At 27.9% G+C, this 26,284-nt stretch overlaps 2 protein-coding genes and 1 non-coding gene across 3 annotated transcripts in view; 1 reads left to right on the forward strand and 2 right to left on the reverse strand.

The window, feature by feature from the left end:
• Positions 1-8,542: 8,542 nt before the first annotated feature.
• Positions 8,543-26,284, forward strand: part of LOC107444366 (E3 ubiquitin-protein ligase SHPRH) — a 142,771-nt gene continuing 125,029 nt past the window's right edge. The window contains exons 1-2 of the mRNA XM_071188261.2: positions 8,543-8,731; positions 23,621-23,859. Of these exons, the coding sequence (XP_071044362.1) occupies positions 8,704-8,731; positions 23,621-23,859 (267 nt within the window). The 5' untranslated portion in view covers positions 8,543-8,703. The remainder of the gene's footprint in view (positions 8,732-23,620; positions 23,860-26,284) is intronic.
• LOC147801026 (uncharacterized) lies at positions 18,385-20,772 on the reverse strand. Its single transcript, XM_087155843.1, has 3 exons — positions 20,677-20,772; positions 20,098-20,280; positions 18,385-19,569 (listed from the first exon to the last, which is right to left on the reverse strand). Exons 2-3 carry the CDS (start codon positions 20,263-20,265, stop codon positions 18,532-18,534), a joined length of 1,206 nt encoding a protein of 401 aa, XP_087011969.1. The 5' UTR covers positions 20,266-20,280; positions 20,677-20,772; the 3' UTR covers positions 18,385-18,531.
• Positions 21,462-22,299, reverse strand: LOC122268374 (uncharacterized). The gene is made up of 2 exons (XR_015430786.1): positions 22,060-22,299; positions 21,462-21,904 (listed from the first exon to the last, which is right to left on the reverse strand). It is a non-coding gene; the product is annotated as an uncharacterized LOC122268374 (transcript).

Here is a 26,284-nt window from a genome sequence, read left to right on the forward strand (position 1 = left end):
TCATTACATTAAGCTTTTCCGAAAGAGCTTTCTTTTTTTTTCATTTTTGCATTTTCTAATGCTTAAAGTTGTAAAATAATGTGTTAAAAGAACTATACAAAAGTCCGACTCTTTTTTGGAGTTACAAACACCAATATAGAACTGTTTAATAAGCTGTACTGTGTGCAAATCTTCAGCTGTAAAAATAAATTTATACCTTGTGATTGGATGAAATCTATTTATCTGATATCCATTTTGTTTTTATGAAGTCATAAACAGTAACATTATCTATGATTTCCCATAGGATTTTTTGAAATTTTTATATGATTTTCTATTTTTTGAAGCTAACTAAAATTCTCAAATACAGATATCAAAATATCTATTCTATATTACAGAGAATGTGATTACCTAAAAAATTAGTGGGAATCACAGGACTACTAAATCCTTATAAATATTACTTTTTTTAAAAAAGTATTTTGGAGAAACTTTCATACCATTTGTTATGTTTCATGCGTGAAATTAAGGAGAGAAAAATTTTGGATGAGTTTATTCAAATGATTTGCATTCATAAAATAAGTAGTAATTCAGGGGAATGATTATTTTGTAAAAATATTTTCTCATAAGATGAAGTATTTATATTTTTGATAGCCAAATAAATTAACTAAAAAAAGAAAAAAACTAAACATATTTTGTGGAAAATTGCATTTTGATTTATTTTTTAAGTTATAATTATGAACAAAAAAAATAACAAATAAAAATTTAATGAAACTTCCACATTTTATTTTGTTTAATAAATTTTAATTATATTTAAATAAGTATTTAAATTATTTCACTATTTATTTAAAAAGAACTGATGGTGGTTTTACTTTACAATTTTTGGATTAACTTATTTATTAAGGTTATATCTATTTAATAAAAAAAATTATCAGGATTTAGTAACTGATACCAAGAGATTGTTACTAACCCTTTTTTTATGGTGATAGACTTAAGAGATGAAAATTTTGAGACCATGAGTATTTACATTTTAGCTTTGTTTTCTCCATTTATTAAAAACAAATAAAATATTTTTCATTTTTTTCCTTCTTTTTATTACTTTATTTGCTCATGTGATTTAGCATCTTAAAAGTTTAAAGCTGCAGTTTTAATACATTTTTTTTCCTGCCAAGCTACTGTGATAAATTTCTGATTTAAGAAGTTAAACTATATTTTACGATAAAAGTACATATATATTTTTGAAAGTGGTGAAATTCCTATTTTGTCGCATGAAATACTAATTCCTAATTTATACGAATATTAATTAAGAAGCATCAAAAGCAGCACTAAAGAAGTATAGGTTATAAATAGCAATGCTGCCAACTTGTCCTATTTCAAGTTGAAATTTTTTTTTATTTCAACACAAAGCCATAATTCATATTTCGATATTTTATTTAATAAATTGAGTATAACATGCTCTTGATTGTCATTACAACTAATTAATTTAAACATGTATAAACTTTTTGATTATCTTTGATGTGTTTTTAGATGTTGATGAAATTTATTTTTACAGCTATTGTTGCAATTTTTAACTAAAGGAAGCTTCTAAGAACTGTGTATATTTATACCATTAAAAAAATTTCTTAAAAACTGTGATATTTGTTGGCAGCTAAGAAATAAGTAAAATTTCTCTAATATAATTAAAACAAACAAGCGAAAAAGGAAAGTTGAAATTTTTTTAGATTAAAGTAAATATAAGGATGTAATTCATTTGCTACAAATAAATAAATAAAATATTTTGTAATATTTTTTCACCAATTTTTGTAACGGTTTTATGCTTAATTATTCTAGACAATAAATAAAATAATTAATGGCCTCTTCCATAAATAAATAAATGTATTTAAAAAAAATAATTCATGGCGCTCAAATATGTACCAAATAGAAATAGACTAATTAAATAACTCCATTTTTTTTAAATAATGGAAGAATATTTGATATTTATTGTGCGCAAATAGTGTAAAATACATTAAAAATAATTTTAAAAAAAGCGCAAATTTTGTATTTTAGGATTGTATAGAAAACACCAAGATTTTTAAAATTTAATAACTTCGAAACTTCACAAATTTTTAAAAAAGATCGAATTTTTTTTTTCACTAATAGAAGACAATTTAATTGAATAATCTCTTTAATTTTTGAAACTTTATTTCAATGCTCATCAGGTCACTGTGACTTTTAACAAAATTTAGCTGTAAGGTTATTTTAACTATTTCGTGAAGAAATTCTTCAAGATTAATTAGTCTATTTCTTTGTTAACATAAATTAAATCTTTGCAATTTGCGCCGATTCCATCGTAAATTTCGAATACAATTTGCAATATTCGGATACATATTACAGTTCCATTTCATACGAAAAATCCCTTTTACATTACTGATTAATTTTAAATGTAGCATGCCAATTTTCGGCATGTTTCGATAGAATAAGTTCTGAACCATTTGATTTAATTACCACATAGCTTTTAAAAACATATTACTGACCTTGAAATACCGCACTCTACTAAATGCATAAACGTCACACTCGAGCTGCTTAATGGGCTATTGGCGACGGTCTGGGAAACATCCCTGAGGATGGTCTGGAGACTCCATGCATACGTCAGAAGATCCCGTTTTTATCGCGAGGACGCATTCGCACACCATTCATCATAATTTTGACCTCAACCAGAGCATGATCAATCTGCGATCCAATACCCCAGGAGTATTGATTTGTTATAAGAACTGAAGACATAAAAATATTAAAAAGTGTTATATTATTGAATATAGTAGTAAAAATTTTATTCTTTTAGATTTTAAGGGATTTCATATCGAGGCATTACACTATTAGATTATAAGTAAAGTATATTGGGATGGATCTGATTTTCTCATACCCTTTGAAGTAATAGTTAAAAACGAATTCAATCTGTAGAAACTTGTTCGCTTTTTGGGTAAAGCGATCATATCACTAATTACGAGCCTAGATAATTTCATTCATGCCACTCTTTTATTAAAAATATACTTTGTGTCAGTTAGGATTGTACCAGATTTTGTAATATTTTTCAATCACAACTACTTGCTTAAAAATTAAAATGAAATATAATTCCCATAAAAACAATTTCCAAGCATTTACTTAAAGAAATAATTGTTTGTGTATGTTAGAAAAATATTGGAATGAAAAGTTTAACTAAGTTTTATTTAAATTACTTGATTTTATTTATCATTCCTTGAAATAAAATTGCTAAGTGTGCAAAAAAAATTAATTTGTACAAACGATAGTTTAAGTTATAAAATCAGGGGGGGGGGGAGCCCTTTTCTCTGCCATACCTTTTTTTCTACGAATTCAAGTTTCTGACCCCCAAAATATAGGGGGGATCTATGTTCAAAGTTTGGCTCCTTTAAAGTTAATTTTACTTTTTGCGTATGTCACCATACCTCAAGAACTTTTTAAGCGAACTGAAAAAATTTTGTACACAGTTTAAAAAATTCGTTTATCCAAAGATAATTCCATGGAAGAAATAACTTTTGATAAATATTTTTTTCATTACTTTACTTAATAATGGTAAAAAAAATGTTTTTTTAAAAATTGAACTGTAATTTTCTACACCATTTTAAAGTATGTAATTTTATAAGGAAAAATACAAATCTTGAACGATATCGGTCTAATAGTTCCTAAAAAATTAAATTTTAATAACACGACATTTTTAAAATTTGTTTCTCCAGGAATTGTTTGACCGAATTATGCTCAAATTTTTTATTTTGCCGTGTAAAATTGTATTCTTTAAAATTATGTAAAAATTTTGCACTTCACAATTCAGAATTTTTTTTTACTATTTCTAAACAGTAAATATTTGCTGAAAGTTATTTTTTGCATCGAATTATCTTTTGATAAAAGAATTTTATAATTGTGTGCAAAATTTTTCAATTCGTTTTAAAAGTTTTCGAGATATAGCGAAATATGGTGAAAATAAAATTAAGAATAAGGGGTCCAAACTCTGGATCTCTCTTCTTACCGAATTATTAAGATCAAATTTCCCGCATCGCGGCTACCCTCCGTAGTGTGAGGGAGGCAGAAATCCGAATCCATCATCAACAAAAAAAAAGGTATGCATATTCTGAGAAAGTAGGTTTTTGTGTCTGATTTCGTTACTTACAATATCGCATGCTCTAAGTATTTAGCATATTTAAGGTCACCATCACGAATCATTAACATTGAGTCCTAGAATGTGAAGATCTGATCATTAAAACAAAAGTTATTCGTGGTGGTTCTTTTTTTGCATCATACATCAATCTTAACCTTTTACAATGAGTGGTTATAAATGAGAAATTTTGCCAGGGTATTTTTAATTTTAAGAAAATCAAAAATTAAAATTTAGACTTGTCATGGTTTCACAAAGTGCCCTGAATATATTACAGAATCCGTCATCTTACACGAATTTTTATTAATGCCAATTTACTAGTTATTAAATCCTCTGTTAAATACAGAAAATTACTCTAAAGGCATTTATAACATTTTCTTTTCTTATATATATAAATATATATATATATATATATATATATATATATATATATATATATATATATATATATATATATATAAAATAAATAAATACAGGAAAACACGAAAGTTAAGAAAAACAATAGGTTTCATTTATTGCGCATAAGCTGCAAGTAAACAGAACTCATTAGATAAGTTCAAAATGAAGATAAAACAAAGAAAAATTATAGACATATGAAAAAAAGGGGGGAATAATAAGCAAAAAAAGCAACAAACAACTGCTTTAAAAAAAAGAAAAAAAGGGATGAAATTTTATTTAAAAAAATCGGGAAAAAAAAGAGATATAATCTCTTCATCAGCCCACACGATTATATCCGCAAAAACGAGTGCTTTCTGATATTGTATAAATATAGCCAAAGCAAAATATATTAATACAATAGTGTGAGGAGCACTCAAAAAAATGTTTTTACAAAAAACACAACAAATAAAATAGATTTTTTTTTTTAAAAACTGCTGTTGGTAGTTTTTTTGCTTATTATTTTCTCCCCTTTTTTCATATGTCTATAATTTTTCGTTGTTTTATCTTCATTTTGAACTTATATATATATATATATATATATATATATATATATATATATATATATATATATATATATATATATATATATATATATATATATATATATATATATATATATATATATATATATATATATATATATATATATATATATTTTAATAAATGAAAAAACAATTACATTTATGTTAGCAATAAAAGCTCTATGTTTTTTAATGTTATCTAGTGAAATTTTTGATAATTTGTTAAGTATGTCTTTGAGAATCATACTAATGAGTCGTTTAATGTGCATATATTATCTTTGGCTTTAGATGAAGTAGGATATGTCTGTCACCACATTTACCCCAGGCTATAGGACGAAACAGGCTATAGGACATTTTACTCCAAAGGCAAGTTGTAACATTTTTAACAGCAAGCATTTTTTCAAATTTTTTTAAGTTTTAAAAAATTAAAGAAACTTAATATCAATGATGTAAGACATTTATTTTCGAGAATTTTGGTAAAGATTACAAGGTTAATTTCGAAAATGAAAAAAAAAAAAAAAAGTTTAAGAAACAAACTTGAAATCAAACGATTTTCGCAATATTATAAAATATTCATAACAATTCCAACTTTTTTATATAAAAATAATAAAATGGGCGCATTTTCAACGGAAAAGTAACGAACGAATTGTATTTCCTATGTATAATGTTCCAATTTTCTTACTGCCAGACAATTTTTAAATAACCACTTATGTTGTGGGCCTGACGTGGCCCGACGTTAAAGTTGTCCTAAAACCTAAGTCCAATTGTAAACTTTCTACACAAGCAAAAATACGTAAAATATACTTGTGTAAAATAATTACATGCAGCACTTGTTTAAACAAAAAATTGTAAATTAAAACAAATAAAAGAAGAATTTAAAGTAATTACTAATTTAGGGTGCACACGTGTATTTATAAAGTTATACTTTGAAAATTAATTATAATATTTTAAAAGATGTCTTTTGGTTATTAAAGATGCAATCTGTTTTATGCAAAAGTATTAATTTCACATATGCGTTTTGAAAGTAGAAGCAAATTTTGATTTCTTTCAAAACTTAAAAGCATTAAGTGTGTAAGTGTGTTAAGTCTTTTAAAATTGCAAAAGTTGTGTAAATCAGATAATTTTAAATTTTTCTCCTATATTTTAATAATTTTTTCCTAAACAACATACTAGATTATTTATTTCTTTTAAGTTAAAGAAGATAAAATAATTTTCAAAACTTGCTCCTCTTTCATTATTTAGGGATAAAGAAAGCTTTGTTTTTATAATAAAGATAATAAAAAAAATTTAATCTAAGTACGAACTAAGGAAACTGGAAGGAAAATGAGAAGTTTCTAGCATTTTGACAAATCTTTATGTCAGATACTGTGGTTAAATTTGTTCATTTAGGATTCAGCTTCAGTTATATAAAAAAAAAACCTTTTAAAAAAATGGGATAAGAATTTATTATAACTTGTTTGTGCCCTTGAGTTGTTTGTTTTATTTACTCAAAGATACGAAATTGAAATGAAATCAATATATTTTATAAACGAATAATTATATAATTGATTGTTGTTGTTGCAGTTCATTTACGTCGCACTAGAGCAGCACAATGGGGTATTGGCGACTGTCTGGGAAACATCACTAAGGATGATCCGAAGACATGTCATCACAATTTTGATCCTCTGTAGAGGGGATGGCACCCCCTCTTCGACAGCCCGATGACCTACACGCGAAGTCGATCACTTTACGGTAGAACAGTTTAACGAGGATCAATACCGCACACCCTTGGTCCCTACGCAGAGTGATCCAAGTGGTCACCCACCCGCACTCTGACAGCAGTCAGTGATGCTTGACTTCGGTGATCTGCTGGGAACCGTGTCTTAACGATCAGACCACTGCGGGACAATTATATAATTGAAAAATAGGTTTTATTTTATAATAGTTGTTGAAGATCTGACCTATTTTTGAGTTTACGATTACTAATAGGTCCAACTCTTTAGCCTTGCCATTTTAAACCTAATCCAGAATACAAGGGATCTCTTGGATCAAGTATTGGGAGAAATTTGCCTTCCTGGAGGACTTTTTGATTAATTTAACCAGCATTTGTGTTACATGGAGAGGAAAATCACTAAAACCTCTCAGGGTTAGCCTAATAGCAAAGGAAATATAGGTTTTGATCATAATTGCTTTTAAAATAATGTATAAAGCTCAATTATTTTTAAAATGTCTTATTTCTGGAAAAAGAAACCTCGACTTAGCCCATTAAATGAATGGCTCTTTTAGTTACTAAGTTTCATTCATTGAGAGGGAATTTATTTATTTTTGTATCAGAGATTTTCTTAATATTAATGCTAAATTAATAAGTGTTCGGCAAGATTGGTCGCAATATTTTAAGCTATTTTCATTATAGAACTTCTAAAAAGCCAATGATTTTAACTGATATATATATTTTTTCTCTTTTGAAAAAGGAGGAAAAAACCCCACAGTGCTGTTCTAGTGGAAATAAAAAGCATAGATGATTAATATTTTAAATGTAATTTAGTTGTTCAGTTCGATGAAGACGAATTTTAAATTTTTGAAAATACATGCTCTATCAAGTTTTTTCCCTACAGCATTTTACCGTGTGAAATACTTTAAAAGTTATGTTTTATTTCCTCCTACTTATTATTTTTAATAATTTTACGTAATTTTCGACTTATTATACATTTTTACTCTTGACTTGTCTACTGAGAGAAATTTACGTAGTTGAGTTTTATAGCATATTGTAACATAATAATATTACCTTACTAATATATCCTGAGATAAATATTATCCCCTTTTTTTTTCTTAGATACACAACGGTTTTTCTAAGAGCTGATGCTCAATCAACGAACATCCTCAATGTTTGCCTATAAATGATAGTCTAAATTTATTTTAACATTAGTAATTTCAACAATTTTTTTTAACGATAACAATCAAAAGATACGGATGTAAAAGTTATGTTTAGTAAAATTCACGTTTTAATCTGATTACAAAAGACATGAAAAGTAAAATAATATAATATTTTAGTTTTCAATATCATAATAAAATTACTTGAGTAAGACTTAGAAAAAAAAAGAATCTTTATTCAACTACAAATCTATTTCAAAGTTAGGAATTATATAATTAATGACAGTAACGTGTGCAAAATATTTTGACGTAAGACATTCTGAAGCTTTAGAGTGAGCAATATCTTTCAAATCACAGAGAAGACAAAAAATTTCACATTTTTTCATGTTCTTAAGATACACCAAAAGTGAGATAGGCTACTTGACTATGGTAAACCTGAAAGAGTATTTCTTGGAAATTTGTTGCCATTGGAAAGATGGGACCTTCTTTTCCTTTCAATTTAGGCTAATATCTACGTCACTACAAGTTCGTAACTACAAGTAAGGATAGTGCGGAGAAGAAAGGTGACAAGTGAGGTTGAAACTGGACAAAAATAAGCATGTCAATAACGATGCCCAATAAGAAACCTGTTACTTCCTAAGCCGGTTTAGTTCCATTTTGAAAGTGTTAGTGATCATACAGAAAATTTTTTTGTCGTCTAATAGTGGCATCCCTTGATTAATTCCAGAATTTTTATCTTAATTTTTTTGCTTTCTGCGTTTTTGCGCGATTTTAAGAATGCGCCGCAAGACCTCTGGAAAAAGAAGTAAGCTGAACCTCTTTTCTGTATTGTTATGTAATGCATTTCTCATAATGAAACTATGGCTGACATTTCGTTGAAGTAGTGGTTCAAATAACTTAGTTTGTGAGACAAAGATTTATTTGAAATTTTGGGCCTTTGTTACAGTAGACTTTTTTTTACGAGCTTTTATAGGAAACAAAATAGTACTTAAAATCAAATGCTCGTAAAATACAAAAAACATATGTTTTTTTTTTTTTTTTTTTCGAAGTTAATTTTTTTATCAAACAGTTCTCTTTTAAAAGTAAAAAGGGTATTATAAGTTGAAAATAATTTGGTATGCTCTATATTAGGTACACCTGCGAAATGAATTATTCTCTTAAGTAAGGCAAAGTAATTTCTTTTTTTTTTTTTTTTTTTTTTTGCTTTAAAACTACATTCGTCAGTCTCGTAAACTATTCCTGTATATATATTTTCCTTAAAAAGATTGCTTTTATTAGGTAAACATAAGTTTTTAATTGATCTTCTAATTGGAATAATGTTAAATAATAAAAATTATTGAAGTAGCAATGTCCGACATTAGAGATTTAGTGAGTTCTGTGATGGAGACAAAATGGAGGATACTCCACATTGTTGAGATCTGTGCTGTTGATGAAAATTCATATATGAGTGATTTAATGGCTAGGCAATGGAAACCATCGCTCTTTTTTTTAAAAGTAAATATATGATTAAGTGGTAAATAATATATTTTACTAACAAACTTTAATTTATTATTGTGAATATTTTATGCACTGTGCTAATTATATATTTTATTCCAATTATCTCATTTAAAGGAAAACCTATTGGAAAAAAATATATATTAGAAAACTGAGAGTTTGATGCAATTTAGGTAGACTGGTTTTGAAAGATGCAGTGATAATGGTTTTTAAGTTCCTGAAAGTTATGACTCAAATATTATTATTTAATTATGAATCAAATATAGTTTTCACTGATCATTTACATATCTCTATTATTGATATATTATTTGTTTTAAAAAAAGTTAATTAACTAAGGAAAATGAAAGATTACATTCCAAAAATAATTTTTATTTTTCACAATTATGATGAAATATTCCATTTTGTGACAAAAACATTAATAATAACGCAAAATCAAAAAAAAACAAACATACCATCCCTTTACATACAAACATACCATACCATACCATACATTACCCCCAAACATACCATCCCTTATTTTAACGTAGTGCAATTCAAATTTTAATTGCTTTTGACCACTATTGAGTCCTATACTGTTTTCTTATAGTTTGCTTTTTGATTAAAGAATTATTAGAACAGATTTGTTGTGCATCTGCACCTATTTTTGGAGATTTTTTTCGTGTCAAAATCTGTAATAACTGCTAATTTGGGATTTGGATTGTACTTGTTTGCTGAGATGAGTGTGATATAATCGACAGGGTGGAGTTTAAGAGGATGTGCAAAATTCAGGGTTCGCCAAGTGGGCCATCTTGAAAAAACCCACTTTGAACGATAAGTGGGTTTTTTCAAAAAAAAATTTTTTTTTTTACTAAAACTTATTGTTTTGCATTTACTTTTATATAATTTATTGTGCAGCATAAATTTTTCAAATAGAGTTGCATGATTTATAGTTGCATGATTATTCATATGATTAAGTTTTTAATATTAGTAAAGTAAGAGAAACTCGAATCTTCATATAATTTTATAGTAGGTACTGTTGAAAACTTCAAGTGGGTTTTTTCAAAAAGTAATATTTTAATGATATTAAATCAAATAAAAATATAAATAATATAGTCTGAAAAGATCATTTTTTCAAATATAGTTACATGCTTTATAGATTAATGAAAGGGTTATTAATATTAATTAATATGTTTAAAAAAATTGAAAAGAAAATTTTTTTTTCTTTTTTTACCAAGTGATACATTAGCAAATTTAAACAGTTTTATTTTCTGGCTATAAAAAAAAAGGCTAAAACTTTCTATAAGAGAACTTTTTAAAATTATTTATCTAAAAATGAAATCATTTTCCTAGGGTTAATTATATGAAAACAAATGGGACAAGTAACTGATACCTACTCTTTATAATTATACGTAGTTTTAATTTCACTTTCTATTACTCTTATTATATAAGCATGTAAGACCATCAAATATTTATTTCAGTTTTTTATTTAACTCAAGTCAGATGAAATTTTAGTTTTTACTGATTATAAATATTTACAGATTATAATTTTATAATAGGTAATATCCATATGTTTAATAAATATAGTAGTAAATAAATGTGTGTGAAAACAAAAAGATTAATAAAATTTTTCCTTTTATATTACTGCATTTATATTTTATAATTCTTGAGTTAAAAAATTATGAAACGTAATGTACTTAATAATAAAGAAAATTTAAATATGTATTAGTGATAATGCGTTATTTAAACCTAATATAAAATACATATAACTAGGGTTCCCCAAGTGGGCCCACTTTGAAAAAACCCACTTGGTGGTTTTTTTCACAAATTGTTTTTTTTAAAATTTGGTTGAAAAAGAAATATCTCCTAATACTATCATTGGACACATCGTTGAAGTTAACAAATATTTTAGAAATGTGCATCAAGCCAGGGCCGGATTAACCTATAGGCACACTAGGCACGTGCCTAGGGCCTACGAAATTCAGGGGCCTACGAAAAACTTGGAGGAAAAAAATTTGTTGACAAAAATAATTTAGCTTTAAAAACAACAAGTGTATTTTGCACAAAATTATGAAGATACAAATAAAAATATAATAATTTTTGGTAATAAATTATTTTGTAGAATCTTATGATCTAATATATTACTTTTTTGGATTCAACGAAATCTTGTATTATGCTGTCGAATTCCAAACTATGCAAAATGTCGTATTCAATAGACATAAGTGCGAGCGATGTCAAACGATCTTGATTCATTGTTGAACGCAAATAATTTTTTATCAATTTTAATCTGGAGAAAGATCTTTCTCCTTCTGCATTTGATCCAAGAATCGACAAATTTATTCTTAATGCAATGTGAACGTTAGGAAAAGTATTCACAAGTTTATCTTTAATTTGAGCCTTCAACATTTCTTGTGAAGATTTATGTTCATATAAATTTGAAAATAGTAAAAATTCATCTACAAAGTTTTTCTCTAAATCGGATGAGTAAATTTTCACCAAATTTTGCGCTTTTAGTTTAATCTCAGATTCTGACAAATTTTTGTGTAATTTCCTTGTAATTCGGGTTCGATAAAACATCGATTAATGACCCTTTTTGGTCGCTCCAGAAAACTGGGAAATTCAGACATCCGGGATAGCGATGGTCCCGAGCATCCCAGATAATTGGTTCTCTACTATATAAATATTTCTTGTAATTAATCTTAATATCAATTTCACTGTTTTCTTTGCTAGTTTGTTGTTGTATTGTTGACGTGAAGTGTTTACATAGTTATCGATCGAACTAATCATAATGGTATTATCGATATCAACTGCAATATCGGCAGTATATCGGTATTGCAGATAAAGTTCAATAAACTAATTCGTAAATTAAAATCCATATTAATAAAAATGTAAAAAAAAATATGCAAGAAAATTTTAGCATATATTTGGAAAAGAGGGAAGGAGGGGAGGGCCCAAAAACGGCTATGCCTAGGGCCTACGAAAGGTATAATCCGGCTCTGTGCCTAGGGCCTTCTAAAGGTATAATCTGGCTCTGCATCAAGCAAATGGATGGGCAAATGAAAAAAACTGCTTGATGACCCAATAATACTAGGTGGAATTCATATTGTGAGCACATAAAAACTTTTGCCAATATTTACCATAAATATGAAGAGATTGTTCTTGAACATCAAAATAAATCTAATAATAATATGTCAAGAATATTAAGTAATGTTGGGCTTTACCAATAAACTATCAATTGGGAAAAACAGATATCAATTGTTTCTGAAGCTTTAAAAAAGCTTCAATCAGAAAACATTTAAATTTCAGAAGCTGTTGAAATATGAATTAACTTACTATCGTGTGATGAATTGGAACCCCATAAACATTTTGTAAGAAGATTCAATCAGGCTGTTCAGCCACATCATTTATTAGCATCCTGGATCCCGAAACAAGGGGACAATTTTTAAATGATGAACAAGACCAATTAGCAGAAAACTGTCTTTCTAAGCATCATCCAGAATTTCTGCCACGTGTTATGGCATTCAAAATTTCAGATCCTGAATACTTTCCAAAATCAATGATGCTTGACACTATTATTCAACAGTTTTCATCAAAAAATAGTGGAAAATTATGGCAAAAAAAAAAGTAAGTAAAATTCCTAGCTTCCACAAAATTTCTGTCAATTCTTTTTTCTCAGCACCAGCATCCTCTGTCTTTATTGAAAGACTCTTTTCAACTTTCGGTTTGGCGCAGAGTAAACTTCGAAATAGATTAGGAATAGATAAAGCTACAAAACTCTTAAAAGTGTATCACCATCTAAGAGAGAAATGTAGGCACTTTGTATCTGTTGTATGATAATAATAAAGGAAAAAATGGACCTTTTTTTTAAGTTAACTCTTAGCATCTGCTGACAATTTTTAACTATTTGGAGAAAGTTTATCACCATTAAAAAACAGTTAAAAATTAAAATATTACTTTTAAGATTTTTTAAATATTATTTTAAAGATTTCATTTGAATACAATTTATTTTGTTTCTTTTAATCATGCTTAAAAATATTGAAAGCAAACAAAAAAAATTTCTATTAAGTGATACATTAAACAACAATAAACAAATTCAAAGTTTTATTTTCTGATTTTAAAAAAATAAGCTATAACTTTTTATATATTCTTTTTTATAATTTTAAGATTAATTTGTTTTTTGAAACTATAAGGTTAAAATGTATCTAAAAATACATATATTTATCTAAATATTTGAAAAAAGGGACAAGTAAGTGATACTCTTTATAATTATACGTAATTTTAATTTCACTTTCTATTAATCGTATTATAAAAACATAGAAGACCATTAAATATTTATTCCAGTTTAATTTTATTACAGGTAAAAGTCAGATGAAATTTTAGTGTTTACTTATACAACAGTATTTATTAAATAAAAATATTTTCACAGTAAAATTTATGAGCACTAAATGAAAAAACCCAATTTTCCCCGGATTTTTTTAATAAAACCCAGGCAGGTTGGGTTTTTTCAAAAATCCCCGAGTTTTTTCAAACCCTGACAAAATTGTAATCCGTATTTATTCTAAGTTTGAGTGCCAGATATAAATTTACTTGGACATTCACATCACAATGTTTTTTTTTAGATTAACAAATTGCCTTGATTTTTTTTAAAAAATTTATCTACACTGTGCAGATAAAATAAAAATGCTGAAATTCATTTTGATGTAATATACAGTAGGTACTAAACTCTAAGAAAATTAAAAACGCAAAATTTTGCTTAAAAAACTTTCTCCAAGCAATTTATTTAGTCTTGCAACTAGTTTCAGCCCTTTCGTCGTCACAAAATTTGTTCAAAAATCACTTAGTTTTCTATTTTTATTTTTTAAAGTATTTGAATTATCATATATCGGAGAACATTATAGAATCGGTATACATTTGTCAGGTATACTGATGTTTAAAATTGACCATAATAGAATTGATGGGGTCATTCAAATTTCATAAGGTTGCATTATTCAATTCTGTTTTAGGGTATCTAGTACGCGACTTTACACATTGTCGACTCCAGGGCACCTCTTTGGCAACGTATTTTGAAATTCGCCAATATTGTATTCGCCAAGTCGGATCTCACATTTTCTCGTGAGAATCTTTGAACACTGTTTCGCGCATGCGCAGCAGTTGCTCACTGACACAGCATCAAATGCCTGTCGCTAAACAGTGTTTATTTAAGATACTCTTTGAATAACTAGCTCTTGATTCCCACATTGATGCCATTTGAAAAATGTGACTCCAGGGCACCTCTTTGGCAACGTATTTTGAAATTCGCCAATATTGTATTCGCCAAGTCGGATCTCACATTTTCTCGTGAGAATCTTTGAACACTGTTTCGCGCATGCGCAGCAGTTGCTCACTGACACAGCATCAAATGCCTGTCGCTAAACAGTGTTTATTTAAGATACTCTTTGAATAACTAGCTCTTGATTCCCACATTGATGCCATTTGAAAAATGTAACGCATGAGTAAACATGAGATTTGAATAAATTTAGCTGTTTATAAGTTTTCGTCTCTTTATAAAATTATTGTAAATGCAGAGAGCTCGCCGCACTTTACTATACTCAATACTAAAATTATTGTTGTTTATCAGTCGCCTTATAAATATTTCCTAAAACCTTATTTACTTTTTAGTTTTAAACTTGTTTTATAAGTCGCACAACGTTTCCGAAAAAATTAGTTGGTTTTATATATTAGTTTTTTTCTCTGGAAATAGGATGCAACTTTCTATTTATTTTCTAATTTAAAAAAAAATATTATTTATGGAGTCTTTGCCAAGTATGTGACACTATTTAGTAATGCAACAAGCTTTTGTACTTCAGTATTTATTTTTTAAATCCCTCAGTCGAAGTTATTACACATTTTATAAGTCTCAAGCAATTTTTTTCTTCTGAAGACAGGGAAGTTGTTGCGATTGACTTTATAAATGATTTTTTTCGTGTGGGGAGAGTAATTTATTTTTGACAAATCTGATTTAAGGGCTGATTAAGGATTAAGATTCTAATATTTAAGGTCACAATGTTTAGTAATGCAAAGTATTTGTGTTAATATAATGTGTGTATACTTTCAATAATTGAGAAATAGAAATATTTAAATATATAAGAAATATTTACGAAGTACTTAAAATAATTAAGAAATATTCATTTTAATTATTTTAAAGACTTTGCAAATATCTTTTAATTATAATGCAAATATTTTTCAATTTGTTTTGATCTTTTTCTATTCTAGCTACATTTATGCATTAACCACAATAATTTCCCCCCATTTTTTTTTATATTGTTAACTTCAATAAATACCTAGAATATATATTATATATCCTGATTATTTCATATTCTTGATTCTTCAGCATCAATCTTTTTTAAAGCAGTCTTAAAATGTTAACTTATGTAACAGCTTCTTGAATTTTCATTCCAACTCTTACACTCTTTTAAAATAAAATTAGCTGATTGTCTCTTAAAAATATAATTTAGCTATTTAATCCTTCACTGACAGGTCTCCATACACATTGAATAATAAAATTTTACCAATTTAAGTTATTTTGGTCATTTTTCCATATTAATAGTAAAAAGAAATTTTTTTTAAAATTAGAGTAAAATGCGTTTAGCTAATTGTACATACAAGATACTAAAAAACTGTCACATTTGAGGGGAAAAAGAAGAAGTATAATTTATATGAGAACAGTATTGCCTACGTTACAAAAATGGCTGAAGTTAGCATTATCTAATGAAAGCAATGACTATTTCAAGTTGAAATTTATCTGCACCTGCCAATCATGCTTTAATTTTTCTTTATTTAGTCTCACTTTTCCTTAAATATCTTGAAGTCATATATAGTATTATTAAAAATTGTTTTGATACAAATTCTTTAACAAATATTTTCTATTACATTAAAATTAAAGAGGACTTAGAACTTGACAGTTACAAAAATTTATTAGATAACATACTAACACAGGGGTAGCAGCAAAGTTTTTTAAAATTTTAGGGTAATTTTAGGAATTTTTTTCAAAAAATTTTAGGTAAATTTTAGGGGTAATATATGATTTTGCTAGGATAAAAACAGATCACACGGTAGTTTATTACGTAACAGAATATTATTCTTATTTATCCTACATATCATCAATAATTGCAAGCCATAAAATAAAGCTCTGAAATTTATTAAGTCAAGTATGAAATCTCTAAAGTGTAAAAATGAAATTTCTACTTAACATATTACTTATCAAAAAATAAGTGCATAATTCAAGAACAGGCAAAAGGGAGAATAAATCAAGAGAAAAAATAAATTAACACCAACTTGGAAAAATTAAATATACTTTATTAAATCCAAAACAATTTGCAAATTAAAATGCAACGCCAAATAAAAAATTAAGGAATATTTGACTAAAACTTTACGAAACTTAAAATTATTATAAGCGATATATATATTTAAAAAATTCACAGTTTCATTTCTTTCCTATCCTTATCAGATTAAGTATACGGAAAATGATTTAATCATTTATGAAGTAAAAATATACCATGTAAAAACTGTATCAACTTAAATATTAACAAAAATAATACTGTCTTAAATTGTATATACTTTAAACAATTTAAATTCTCATATCTCTGATACTTATATGTACTATTAAAGTACACAGAAAAGTTTCCAAAATTTAATATCAGGTAAAATTGAAGGAAATCATGACAAAAATATTGCTAACTAAAGTTACATATACTGTAAACAATTCCCTTTCTCATCCTCTGCAATGTTTATATAAACAATAAAAGTATTAAAAAAATAGTTCGAAAAATCAGAGCAAATAATCTGCATACCTTTAATTAAAATTACCATAAATTAAATTTCTATTTCGATTCTATAGTAATTTTTTTAAAAAAAAAACCTTCCTCTCTAAAATAGAATGCTTTTTTATTTGATTTTTACCTTCTTAATCGAAACTTTATTATTACCCTTCACCTTATTTTATTAAGAAAAACTATTGAGTGATATTATTAGATTTCAAATCATCAATTTATATTAGAAGTTAAAGAAAAACAAATTAATTATGATCATTTTACTAATATATTCTTTAACTGCCCTCAATAGTGTTGTGGTGATCTTCAACACTCCTCGAATGGTATCTTTGATTAGTCTAAGAGACATAATAGTATTCTCATGGTGACTTACATTAAGCATTGCTTTATTTATCAAAAAACCTCTCTCAGGATCAGAATTCCCATGTGGCAAAATTAAAATAGTTTTAATTAATGTAGTTAAATTCTTATATTTTAGATTATTGCTTTTTTATTTATATTTAGCCTATAACTCTAATTTTTTAGGAACACCAACAAAATTTTATCAGATTTTTAGGAATTTTAGGGTTTGCACATAGTTTTAGGAATTTTATGAATTTTAGGGGGAATGCGATCCCTGCTAACATAGTATCAAGTATTTTTAATAACTGTATGGTTAAATTTGTCTTGTATTTTAGTTACTCCTTTTTACTTTTTTTTTATAAACTTTTTGGTCATCAATAGTTAAAATTTTGTAGCAATTAATATATATTTATTAGATGAACACAATTTTATTATATAAAACTTTTTATGATCTGTAAAATGAAAACAAAAAAATACTGCTTGTGTAATTAAAGAAGTAAACATCAAACATTTACAATCACTTAGCACAGCAAGAGTAAGATTTTTATTATTAGATATGAAACAATTTTTACATTCTGCAAGTAATAGAAGTAAACAAAAAAAGTGTCAAACAGCTTTCAGATACACAAAAATATAACCTAATAATATAGGTTTGAAATTATAAAGCGAATTACAAACAATAAAAGCTATTGGAGTTAAAAAGTTCAAACAAATGAGACATATATAATTTGTACCACTTAAAATGTCTTCCAAAATTTTAAGGACTAATGAAGACAATGTAAATTCTTCTAATATACTTGCAGTCAATATGGAGAATTCCATACTTCAGCCTGAACACCAGGAAATCCCAACTGTCTGTTTCTGAAGTAAAACGGAAATAAAAAAAGAAATATCTAAAGAAAAAGCAAAATGGATTTTCGAAAACAAAAGTTAGTGATTAAGCACAATGCTTCTTAGCATGCCGGATATTTTTTAAAATATTATCTTATAATGAATGTTTCCTTTTTTCTCTAATGGGTCTTCCTTGCTGGATTCTATTGCTCGTTCTAGATACACCATAACGTCTTCGGGCTATTGAGGTTGGCTGAACTTTAATTTTTGACCTTTTCGTTCTTTTAGTCGCCTGCAAAGCATATGCCATTTTAGGCAATGCAAGTCCAGCCTTGGATTTATCAGTATTTTTTATTGCATTAGTTAATTTGCAAACAGTTAATTTGCTAATGTCGCCTTTAAGTAAAATTGCAAACTGTTGCAAAAGCTCATCTTTCTCTTCTATTGATGCAGGAACAACAGTTGGCATTTCCTGGTGTTCAGGCTGAAGTATGGAATTCTCCATATTAACTGCAAATATATCAGAAGAATTTACATTGTTGTTATCAGCAATGGTGTCCATTTTTTTATAGAACTCTACAGGAGGGCATTTCTCACCTAATGCTAAAAAGGCCAAATATTGTCGCTCATTCGCATCTAATATTGGCACTGTTGGGATGGGCACATTTAATTTATGATGCAAATATAACTGGTGCTTACAAAAAGCACCAGTCCGCCCACTCACGCACGTACAATGGCCAATTTCGGTATTCACCTCATAAAAGGTATCAATTTTTGTTGCACTTGGCACAGTATAGGTACTATTGTCCACTCTTATGCATTCCTGAAAAGGAATGTTTATATCCTCAGCTGACTTTGTGTACAGAGTGGTCCTTCTACCATTAGCAAAATCTAACAATTTCATTAGTAAATAGTTGTCCCACTCTGACACAACAAAGTCAACAAGAGCCACACTATTAAATGCCTTCGTTCGATACAGCACAACATCTTTCAGTATTCGGATAGAGGCCTCGGCAAAATTATTGGTATTGTGGCCTCGTATCAAATATTTTTGCCGATCTACAGAGGTCCATTCTTTCCGCCGCTGGAAGAAAGCTTCAAAGCGCCTCAAATATTCAGGATGGGCTGCTATGGCATTTTTCATCTCATTATAGGCTGACTGTAATTTACTTTCTTCCACAGCATACATGACCTGAAATAATAAGTCGCTTTGTAAGTTCTAAAACTTAAGTTGATCAGATCAATTATGTATACAAAGTGAAATTAACAATTAGTAATAATTTTTTTGATGTTAAAGTTAACTTATATAACAGTGGTTATCAACTGGGAGCTTTTTTTTGTGGTTTCAGTTAAGATTTAAAAACTGCTTGTAATAATAATTTTAAAATTAAACTTTCTTCCTTCACAATTAAAGAAAATAAAAAATAGTTTAGTATAAGAACATTGGTATAAAAATAGATTTTTTTTCTTAAATTATAAACTTATAAAAGAATTCAAAAATATTCCTGAAAGTAAAAGCGTGTAATGCTTACAAATTCAAAATGTATTAAAAAAAAATTTTTTTTTGAAAAGACAATTCCAAATTTGCAAAACCTTTACCAATATGGGGTGCAAGATATTTTTTCTAAAATTATTCATTCTGTAGAACCTTTCTTACATTTTAAAGCTTTTGAAAATTAAAAAACCTCTTAAATATATATATATATATATGTTTCCTTACTGCTTGAAACATCTTCATGAGCACTGGCTTTAGTTCCATGTCAATATTCTTACAGCAATGTATCCATCTCCACTCCGCCTGAGCAACATGAAAATGACAAAGAAGTTGAATCGAAGAAGGATGAACATTTTTCAGGGCATTCTTCTCAGCCGTTGAGTCATCAGTCATAAAGACTATTGGTGACTAAATATTAAAAAGAGTACAATATTACAAAGTTTAATTACACATAGTTCAAATTTTAACCACAAAATGCATTTACAAATTTTTTACTCTGCTTATCCTGTAAATTAATATTAAATAGAGTCAGCTAGAAAATTATTTATGAAATTCTGCCCCATATGACCCATGTATAAACTTAATAGAACCGCAAAGGGTTAAAGAATAAGTTAAAAGATATGACTATAACAAAAATCAATATAAGAGAATCTTCTACTGAAACAACTTCTACAAATACTACATCCTAAAGATGAGATCATAAAACGTAGCAGAGAATAGGGCCAATATTGTAGAAAACTGTATTCCAATTAAATATAGCACTTCAATCAAAAAATATTGTTTTATTGGAACAAAAGCAATTACAATGAAACAAAAAGAAACCAATAATTCAAAGCAATTGTGTTTTTAAGAGTAATCATTATGGTCCATGAGCATAAGTTAGTATGAGGCAGAGCCAAGTAGTAATTAATGGCCTTATAATTAATATATTTTTCTTCACTGGCATTAGAAAAATTAATTATGCAGTGATACTCCCAACTTATTTCTGCCCCTTATTAACCAAATTTTACAAGAAAGATATTTTTTCCAAGCTGACTGACAAAATATGTTACCATAACTAAGAAAGTACTTTTAAAAGAAAAAAATATATAACATCTTAATATTTGTAAGTTCTATTAAATATCACCAGAATTGTAAAATGATTAAAAAGTAAATAGAACATTTTTTACTTAGTTCTTAACTGTATGCTATACTGTTAACATTCAATAATGAGAATGTTTACCTAAGGAGGTTTGTTTACAATTAGATTGAATGTCTTATATTTGAATAAAAATGTTATGGGATATTCCACTCCATTGTCATCTTACTAAGCAAGTACATTTGATAATTTTTATAACAAAGGCTTTGTTTTCAATATATTGTATGTTTGTATTTAAATTACATGAGATTTAATTCAATGTAGATTTAGTAATATTTACATCAAAAGAAGTAAAATTTCTGCATATCTTGAATTCCACTGTTTATAATCAGCTGTATGATTATTCATGCACTAGCTTTTACTTAATTTTTATTTTAAGAATGTACAATGCTTTTTACAGCATTACATGTATTATTATTATAACTTTTTTTTCTTTGAATTTTAACCCAAGATGGAAAAAGAAGAAATGTCATATTTGAATAAAAACTTTTGATTTAATAAAGATATTAAGGAATAGCAAATGCTTCATAATTAGGAAATAATATCATTTTAGAAATTTGAATAAAATTCATATTTTAAAACATTTTACTTAGAAATGTAATTGAGCTTACCTTTTTATTTCCGAAACAAGTAGAAAATTCCTTCATTAGTAAACTAAAAGCTGCTGTATACTGTCAGTGCTTTGGTTTTCATGTACTATTGTAGCAATTGGTAGTGCTCCAATTTTTGTTGCTGTTAAAAGTATTGTCAAGGTAGCACCACTCCTTTCACAACTGGCAGTTGAATCTACAAAAATTATCTCGGAGGCCCAATTCAAATTATGAACTCTCTTCATAATCGCTGTCACCACTAGCACAGCCCATGTTCCATTAAAATCATGTACCACAGTTGCCCCTAGAACAATTTTATGAAACTAAATCAAACAATTTACTTTTTGGTTTCTTATGTGTAAAAAAAGAAAAATCTCCACAAAAAGTTATATTTCAACAAAAACAATTCCATTAGGAAATAGGATTTGTAATAATGAGAATAAATTAATATGAAATTACCTTTCTCTTCATATTCTTTAGATTTTTCATCAATTTTCTCAAACGGAAGAGACACTGAGCCTAAATTAATGTCATGCCAGGTATTGTAAAGATGTGTGATGCACCGCTGTGTAGGGTTTATTGCGGAATTTGCTAAATCCTCGACTTTTACTTCAGTTCTTAGAAGGCAATCCTCGTGGAAACGTTTGGCATTGGTTGCGGTAAATCCATCATTGAAGTATTCAAAAAAATTCTGCTTGACCTAAAATATAATCAAAAGCTATTATTATAAATCGATAACATTATATTTTTCAAAAACAAGTGATAAAGGAAGTTTCGAAGATTAAAATGAAATCTTTTAGAGAGTAACTAAATGCCTCCTAGCAATTTTCTAATATTTGAACATCTAAGTTCATTAAATACTTTTGCAAAAGTATAAAAATAAATTTAAGTCTCTCCATAATAGTAGGTATATTTTTTTGCAATTATAATATTTATCTATACTGAATTGTATAGAAAAGCTGGATAAGTATATATGGGGAAAGATTATCCTTTTCTCTAACTATGTCTCAAAATAATGTTTGTGGATTAAATTAACATAACTAAATACAAGTTTTTAAATTCATTCTAAAAGAAAAGTGGTTCAACAGAAAAAAACATATTCATTTAAGCAAAATTTCAATACGGCGAAAGCATATTTTAAACATTTATTAATACATCAATTTGCAAAATGAAACTCACCTTGATAAATTTGTTCTGTGGTAGTAAACATTCCAACATGTGTGGGTAATGTCGCTATATGCTTCCACAAATTTTTCTATGTCTTCTTCCTCCATTGAAGAACGAATTACTACTTGATCATCATTTGAACTTTTTTCGTCAAAAACGAGAGTAAAATTTTTACCTAACTCAGGTAACACGCAACTTTTAAAAATATCCATAATGGCGGTATTTGTTTACGATTTTTGAGCGAGTTTAAAAAAAATGAGGCGGGCATAGGGTTGCCTCTCAGCAGATTAGGAGATAGAGGACTACCAGATTAGACGATGAAACAGTTGCTAAATAGAACCGCCGCCAGTGCGAGTGCCCGGGAGTCGACAATGTGTAAAGTCGCATCTAGTACAGGCGCATAACAAAACAGTTGCCTTAGAGTAAATATTTCATATAGATTTGCAGTTAAATGCATTGAATGTATGATGTGTGTTAAAAAGATGACCTTAATACAAGTGAAGTTTGACTATTATAGAATTACAATATTTGATTCCATTTTCGACATTGAATAAAAATCCATCAAAAGTGGTTTGCAAAAAAAAAAAAAATACCCAAGCATTAGGTGCAGATGGACAATAAATCTGTTATGAATTATTTTATACATTGCAAAACTAAATTTGAACCAAATAGGTAATTATAGGATCATGTAGAAACTTTAAACTGAATTGTTTGAAAAATCTTCACTTCAGTTAATGTTTTTAGTTTGAAAATTAAAGAGATTTGGGCATGCTTTTCTGGCTTTATGTAGCATATTTCTTCCTTTCTTAGTATTGAAAATTCTCTTATTTGTTTTATTATTTTTTTTTTTTAGGAAGAGTTGGATGTTGTCTGCCGGAAGATGACCAATTTTCTCGTCACATTCAAAATTTTCAAGGCATATTGAAGCTAAGAAATACACCATGTCTTTATGGAATTGGCAATTTTGATATTGTTTTGTCAAATCAAGAAAATGGGCCAATACAAACAGATTCTCTACATTTATACTTCAAGCGTACTGCTAAAGAGTGTTTCCTTTGCTGGAAAGAAACACAAAATGATTCTGAAAATCAGGTAAATTCTTTGTTTCAATACTTGTAATTGCTTAGTTAAATGTTTTAAATTACATACGTAAAAAATATTTTTATTTCTTGCATTTATAAAAAAGATCTATTGCCTTATAAAATGAATTTAATGCTATCCAGTGTTGTACTGACGAGTGAAGACTAATCATAGAAAAATATGTATTTTTTTCTTATTTATATCCATGAAAGAGAATACATATTAAACAAATTTTTTATAACCTATTTTATAATATTTAATCTATTTATATGCATGTTTATATAAATATATATATATATGTGTGGGAGTTAGTGCAGCATAGGAGTAAATAACGACGATAATCTAACAAACATAACAATTTAATAGAAATAAAAAGGATAGAAGGATATAGCAGTTAACATTATTGACATGACTCGTGAGAGCTGCCTTCGCGCAGTGGTCTCTGGAATGCATGTGACTAAGAATTAGATTGTTCTATGGTATAAAGTAAGAGTTAATTATAAATTCGGGAGTTTCCCTTCGGGACTTCCTCTTCGGGACTGGCTGGCGCCTCTCAATGTCAAGAAGGATGATGAAATCTCTTAAAGTATTACATAATGGAGAGTGATGTAATATTCTGAGATGTTACACTAAGACAGTCCACATAATTCGGCGATCCGGACAACAAAATGTCCTCATTTTTATCAGAACAACTCCTTGATATAGTTACCTGAAAAAAAAAAAGAAAAAGAACGAGAAAGCAAAGTATAAAAATATAAAAACAATTTTTAATTTACTGACCACGGTTTCATGTGGTCAGCTGAAGATGAAGTATTGTTGGGTCCATCGTGATTCCCGACTTTTAGCACATCATATCTATCATTCTTCTTCACTTTTGTGATTTGGTATGGACCGAAGAACTTGGGTCTTAATTTGAGACCAGATCCAAACTGAGTTCTCTAGATTGCAACTAAGTCTCCTATTCGATATTCGTTGGTTTTCTTTCTTCTTTTATTGTACTGCCTGCGGTTCTCTTCTTGGATCTTCAAAATATTCTTTTTGGCTTCTTCTCGAATGTTCTCTCTATTTTGGATAAATGATTCTATATGTTCTTTCTCCAGAATTTGTAAGTCCTCTTTGGTTTTCATTTTCACTCCGGTCAACAGCTGGAAAGGTGTTATCTGAGTGCTCTGAGAAACTGTAGAATTAATGGTACGCTGTACTGTTGGAACAAATTTGTACCACTTAGTAGGATCTTTTATCGATAGTTTTGCCAGTATCAATATGAGGATCTTATGCATTATTTCCACTTGTCCATTACCACGAGGAATACCTGTTGTTATTTTCATATATTCGATACCTTCATCTTGGTGATAAGTCTCAAAATCTGTTGAAGTAAACTCAGTACCTCTCTCAGTAATTATTCATGAAGGATTCCCAAAAGTTATCTGTTGAGCTTTTAACTTATCTATTGCCTCTAGACTTGACGTTGATTTGGTTGGGTAGAGCCAAACAAATTTGGTAAAAGCGTCTACCATGGTAAAAATATGTTTATAGTTTTTATTAGTTGAAGGCATGGGACCAATGAAATCAATATGGTAAGTATCTAAGGGAATATTATTTTTAGGAATCGGGTTCAAAAACCCTTCTCGTTTTCCTGCCTTCCTATTTACTAATATGCACTCTACACAATTATTTATAACATTTTCAACACATTTCTTCATATCTGAAAAATAATTGTTTTGTTTAAGTACATCAAGAGTTTTAGTTATACCAAAATGACCATTAGCATGTGTAGATTTGATAATGTCGGTTTGCATTTGTTGTGGAACCACTAGTAAATAATTATCATTCTCAAGTTTGTATGAAACATTATTTTTTAACTGAAAATCATCAATCGATTTATTTTCCAAAAGTTGTTTAATAGAGTTAATATATTCATCATTTATTTGGTTAGTAATAATTTTAGAGGTTAGTCAAAACAACTTAAACAACATGTTTCATTTGTTTACCTGGGCGATGTACAATTTCATAGTCAAAATCTTCCGAAAATAATGCCCATCTAGCAATTTTAGGAGTTAATTGTTTTTTACTCATAGTCTTTTGGAAAGCTGAACAGTCTGTTACTAGTTTAAATTTATTTCCCACCAAATAATTTCGAAATTTTTTCAAAGCCTCAATTATAGTCAACACTTCAAGTTCATAACTTGAATTATTCTCCTCTTGAGGAGTCGTTTTTTTACTCATATAGTGTATTGGGTGTAATTTGTTATCATCAGATTGCTTGAAAAGAATAGCACCATACCCAAATTTACTTGCATTGGTATGTAACTCAAGCTTTGCTCCTTGTTTAAAAATGTGTAGTAATGGATTTTCAGAAAGTTTTTGTTTTAAAGTTTTTGTTTTGTTTTTTTGTTTCTGTTTTTGTTGACAGTTTTTGTTTGCTGTCTGTTGTTCT

Source organism: Parasteatoda tepidariorum, chromosome 12 (assembly GCF_982258835.1).
Source record: "Parasteatoda tepidariorum strain Cologne lab strain chromosome 12, Ptep-v5.0, whole genome shotgun sequence".
Taxonomy (NCBI): Eukaryota; Metazoa; Arthropoda; class Arachnida; order Araneae; family Theridiidae; genus Parasteatoda; species Parasteatoda tepidariorum.